The sequence below is a fragment of the Medicago sativa genome, chromosome 3, assembly GCF_051527215.1.
Source record: "Medicago sativa cultivar Bolivia chromosome 3, Bolivia_mono, whole genome shotgun sequence".
Classification (NCBI taxonomy): Eukaryota; Viridiplantae; Streptophyta; class Magnoliopsida; order Fabales; family Fabaceae; genus Medicago; species Medicago sativa.
The window spans coordinates 44,430,234-44,436,233 of NC_140751.1; the positions used below are offsets into that span (position 1 = coordinate 44,430,234).

The 6,000-nt window shown below is 31.6% G+C and overlaps 1 protein-coding gene across 1 annotated transcript; it reads left to right on the forward strand.

The window, feature by feature from the left end:
- The first annotated feature begins 3,555 nt into the window (after nt 1-3,555).
- On the forward strand, nt 3,556-4,405 carry LOC146937632 (uncharacterized). Its single transcript, XM_085751846.1, has one exon. It carries the CDS (start codon nt 3,652-3,654, stop codon nt 4,180-4,182), a length of 531 nt encoding a protein of 176 aa, XP_085607972.1. The 5' UTR covers nt 3,556-3,651; the 3' UTR covers nt 4,183-4,405.
- The last annotated feature ends 1,595 nt before the right edge of the window (nt 4,406-6,000 follow it).

A 6,000-nucleotide genomic window follows, 5' to 3' on the forward strand; every position in this document is an offset into this window, starting at 1 on the left:
TTCTCACACTCGTATTATGTTATTGTTTTCTCTTTTCTTTTTTCCTCTCGATAGTTTTTGATCAAGAAAAAAAAAGACTGTCACAAAGTTGCCATTAAATGGTTATATAAATATCATTATCCCATCATTTTTGCAGGGGCACAAAAATTATTATTTTATTTAGTGGTTAATATATTTTTTTATAAATATTTTTTTTTAACTCCTTTTGATTAATTCTAGGGAAAATTACATTAACCTCCCCCGAAGTCTTTTTAAATGACATAGACACCCCCTCTAATTTTATATTAGATACTCACCTCCCTTCAAGTCTTTTAAAATAGATACTCACCTCCCTTTCAACTTAACACCGTTAACTATCTCTGTTAAAACTAGAAACATCATCTTCCATCATTTATCCAGTGGAATTTGGCTTTAGAGTTGCAAAGATACAATAGCATAACATCAACAAAGAGTGTAATTATTATTAATACAAGTCAACAATAATGAGTCAACTGGGAAGAATTACTAAAATCTGTTGTTTTCATTTGGGACCGTCTCTGTTTCAACATTACATTGCCTCTACAATCAGCATTAAGCCTCTGGATCTTTACATGAAAGAATTGGGTGTCTATCCCTTTGTAATAATTCCATTGATCTCTGCATCGGTGCTTGAGACTATCCAATATTGGTAAAGATGATGTTTCAGATGTTAAGAAGAGTGGATGCTGCAGTACAACATAGTTTGAATTGAAAGTTGTATACATTAGAAGAGGAAGATCTTAGTTACAGAGTAAATTCTCATCATTTTGGGATCCATTTGAACTGTTTTGATATTTGATTGATACCTTTATTTTACCATCGAACTTGCTCCTATTTGTTGTGGGAGAGTCATTATTTTGTAATGCATTTTCGTTTGCAGAGATATAGGATTTGTCTCAATCTCAAGAGTCCATTATTGTTGTTAAAAAAAAAAAAAAGTCAGAAAGAGAAGAAGCATTCTCATGTTTTTTGATTTAAACGGAAGGTGGATGGGGTGTGACGGCAGGGGGTGTTACTGCTTTTTTGAGAAAACAGAGGGGAGGTAAAGTATATTTACATAAATTTTAGGGGAGGTTAGTGTAATTTCCCCTTAATTCTATTGAAACTATATTTTTTGAGAATTTTGATTACAAATGAATCTTTTAAGACCGATTCGCTCGGGGCACAGTAATTTTTAAGACCGGCCCTGGCTCCAAACAACAAGATTTTTGATAAAGCATAGAAGACTTTGAATATTTGCGAAAGTCCGTCTGTGATACGACATAAGCCCGTTGCTGAGAATGTATGCCTTAAAGACTCTGCTTGTTCAAATTGACTTAATTGGTTGCCATTAATAATTGAGGAAATTACAATGAGTAAAATATCAAATCGGTCCCTGTCTTTGTAAGAAATTCTTAAATTGGTCCCTAACTCTATTAATAACTTAAAATGGTCCACATCTTTATTAAATGTTTCTCAAATTGGTCTCTGTCTTTATTATTTGTTTTGTATTTTGAGTGTTAATGACTATTATTTAGTGGTTAATGACATAATGCCTTTTGGATCTTATTCGGTACGTTAATGACTTTAAATACAAAACAACTAATAGAGCTGAGGATCAATCTGAGAAACGTTTGACAAAGACAAGGATCATTTTGAGTTATTACTAGAGTCAGAGACCAATTTGAGAATTTGGTACAAAGACACCGACCAATTTGGTGATTTACTCAAATTACAATCTGTCAGCAATTGAACTAGTCAATAACTAGTATGATTAATTTGAATTTACCACTTATTTATTTTTAAGTAACACAATATTTCAAAAAATCTTTACTTATATAATACGTTGATTGTAGATATAGATTGGAAAGCAGTGCCAATCCAAAGGAGTGGCAAGTGGCCATGATGGGTCTGACATGTTTTTATTTGGTTGCTAATAATATTTATAGGCCTAAAATTTATATTTTACTTTATTTATAATATTAGTTCTATTAATTTTTTTGAAAAGAATATTAGTTTTTATTAATATTAATTATTTTAGGTCACACTATGAAAAATTTAATCATTAATTATACAAATTAATTTACTAAAAGTTAATCAATCTTGTAATATTAATTTTTTATTTTTTATTTTATTTTTGAGTGAATTGTTCCATAACTTGTGTGGAGCTTGATTTGCTGCCTCCAGTTTACCTGGATGATTTAAACAAAAAGAGGGTGCTCTGAGTTGGTCCTAATGAACAAAAGTTAGGTACAATGGTCACTTCCATTTCTTGCATCATTTAGAACAGTGGGTGTCCTATCTTTGAAACTTGAGATGCTGCAACTTTCCTCACCTTATTTAGTGTGATTCTAATTTCAGGTCACTTTTGCCAACAAATTTGAGTGCACTTCTAACAAGTTTACAAGATCAACTTCCTCATCCACAATGTCAAGTTCTGAAGCATTGCAAAGATAAACTGTATCTACAAAAGCGAGGTAAAGACATTAGTATAACCCCAGTCTAATAAATTCATGTAGAAATCGTCCAAGATATCAGGGGCATCCAAAGACCCTCTCAGAACTCTGCAAAATGGAAAGAATTTCATGTAAACATCATACAAACGAAGGGTATTGCAACTTGAACATTAGATTTTATCAACATTCCAAAATAAAAGACAAATAAAATCATAAAGTATCCTAGAATTGGGTGAAGCACACATCAAAGAGAGCTATGTCAACCAAGAGAAAAATATAGCTACTATGTCCAAGAGCTCTATTCTAAAAACAAATTAAACGGAAATCAAATTTGTCTAGTTACCTCATGACCTGCACGCTGTGTTATTTGAACAACCATTTTATTGACAACCTTTGGAATAAACATAATTTTATAAAGAAAAAGAGGTATTGTTACAAAAACCAAAACAATAATTTTACGATCATAATTTTACGAAGAAAAAGATGTATTACTACAAAAGCCAAAACAAAAGAAAGTGAAAGTAAAATCATAATGTGAGTATGAGAGAAGAAGCTGTCACCAAATTTGTTAAAAAGTGGTTATACAAATATCATTTATCTTAAAAAAAAGAGATAATAATCATTTTGGTCCTTAAATATGTAACGAATAGTCATAATAGTCTTTCAATGTATCGAAATTTCAAAATAGTCTTTGATTGTGCACGATATTAGTCAAGATAATCATTCACGTTAAAATATTTCATTAATATTGTCATATTAGCACTTCAATATACTTACTTAATATCATATTAGTCCTTATACTTAAAAACCGTCATACTAATTCTTGTATGAATATAGTTAATGTTAGTATTGAGAGACTATTTCAATGTCAAACATAAAATGCACAATCAAAAACTATTTTAAAATTTTGATAAACTAATGACTACTGTGACAACTCGTTTCCTTAAAAAATTGAAGGAGTCATTATATCACTACAATAAATAAAGTCGTACAAAGATTTCGTATAATCCAAGCAAGAAAATTCCACCCCTTTAAAAAAAAAGCAAGAAATTTCTTCCCCTCAAATAGTTCTCCACTTCAACATTATAAAACATTAAACTTTGTCCATTTCCTAATTTCCATTTATATAACAAAACTTCATTTCAACCCCACAATTTGTGTCCATTATTCATTCTCCCAAAAACCACACACACACACCATGGCCATAACCAGAGTCACTTCTATTTCCATCACCGTTTTACTCTTCCTTTTTACTACCACTCTCTCACGCGCCCGCGATCTTCAAAACCCATTACCCGAATCCAATTCCGAAACCACCACGCGCTCTCACAGTTCTCCCAAAACCCAACAACACGACACCGTTTCCTTCAATCTCAACTCCATCGACCACGTTCCGTTAACTTTCCTCGATTTCCGTCCAATCAACCGTCACATCCACCCACAGCAACGCATATTGCCGTTAGACTTTCCGTTATCTCACCGCCGTTGCCGTCACGGTCACCGCCGTCAGATCCCTTACGGCAACGACATGATTTTGTCGAAAGATGCCAGTAACTCCGATCGTCGGATCCAGAAACGATTGGCGAGGATTCACCGTGGTGGGGTCAGGTACCGGCCGATGGTGATGACTTATAACGATTTCATTCGCCGTGATGAGGAGGATCGTCGTCATCATGATGAGAAGAGTTGGTTTGAGAAGAAGATTCATGAGTTGTTGAACTTGTTCTAATTATGATTATATTATAGATATAGATATGAAGTGTTTGTGTGTTGAAAAATAACAATAATAATGTAAAATATGTAGTTTTAATTTTGTATTAATATGATATGATTCACTATATTACTAAGTTTATTATAGATATATGAAGTGTTTGTGTGTTGAAAAATAATAATAATGTAAAATATGTAGTTTTAATTTTGTATTAATATGATATGATGTACTATATTACTAAGTTTTGTATTAATATGATATGATGTAAAATATGTTTTTTTTGACAACTAATTCGGCTCATGCGTAGAGGCATGAGCACTCCAAAATCGTACCACGATGACATAAATCGTACCACGATTGCTTCATTAAACCCTAATTACCTTCCAAGCCCTTCTTGCAATCGTATCACGATTGGTTGGCAAGCTTTGTTCCTTTTGGGAATCAAACTTGGTATTTTTCGTGTACGTCTTTGGTAGAAGATCCTTGCCACAGGAGCCCAAGCAACTTGGTTAGTTTTTATGTTTATTGGAAAATGTTATTTATCTAGAAAAACAGTATCAAGAATTCTTTATTCTTGAAGAATTCTTGATGTTATTTTTCTAGATATATAGCATTACTCAAGTTTATTAGTTATGAGTTAGTTGTTAGGGTAATTTAATAGAATTATGATGCTATATTTATGGATGTTATTGTTGCTATTTACCAACTATTATAGTAGTTGATGATAAATAAGTAAATGTTGGACCTTCACTCTGAGAGGGTTGTGTAGATGCAATTGTTTGTTAATTCTATATCTAACTTATTTAGTATAATGTTTTCTTTTGTTTTTTGATAGTGAAGATATTTGGAAATGAATTGCAGAAATGGGACTTACTTCATCTCATAATTCTTCACACTCCCCCACCAAAAGTCCAAAACGTATCATGTTTTATTTCTTCAAATTCAAATATTTACATTTCTTCATTTCATATTATTTATATTATGTGTCTTTGTTGCAAAACCAATTGGATTAACATTAGATAATTCCTCATTCAACAACTTTAGATAAATAGTGCCAAAAGAGTCCTGAAATTTTTGATTGGATGGTCGGTATCATAAGAGAGATCAGAATATCCAGAATTGGGTTATCAAAGAATTTGAAACAAATGATATGGATGCTCTTGCTATGTAGGTTCATTATTACATGGTTTTATTTCTTAACCACAGATATTAGTAACGTTAGTGGAGAATTGGAATCCAAGTAACCTCTATGTTGTTGCTCCTTTATATCAAGACACCTTATGATTGTATATATATCAGACCTAATTTCATGATATTCATATTAGGTATATTTGTTTACTATCTGTGTTTTTGGTAAACAAAAGTGCTGGTTTTAAAATGTTATTTATATGATCAAACTAGAAATCTTAGGACACGTGCAATGTTTTTTTAGAAATTGTTTGAGTGTTCATGGCATTCATTAAGTTTAACGTAAAAAGTTGAAGATAACTGTCTGATTCGACAGAGATCAACAAGAAAGTTTATGAATTTAAAAGAGATCAACAAGAAAGTTTATGAATTTAAAAGAAACGTAAAAATCTTCAAAGATAATAAACAAATGGACTTAAAAGAAAGTCATTTGCATTGTATTGGTAAAAGTATGGTTCATCAAATTAGTTACATACATTCTTTTGACTTTTTGCTCTCTTCTTGGATAATTCGAGTGTGAAGAACTTTTGCATGTGATTTGCGACCTCGTTTTTCTATGAAAAATCACTATATATACATAAGAAAATAATTGAAAAACTAATGGTCCTAAACTATATGTCTTCAATAGACTTGACCTGCTTTCTACGT

What these genes read in the sequence shown, in the direction of transcription:
- LOC146937632 (XM_085751846.1), top strand. Translation starts at nt 3,652, where the DNA reads ATGGCCATAACCAGAGTCACTTCTATTTCCATCACCGTTTTACTCTTC.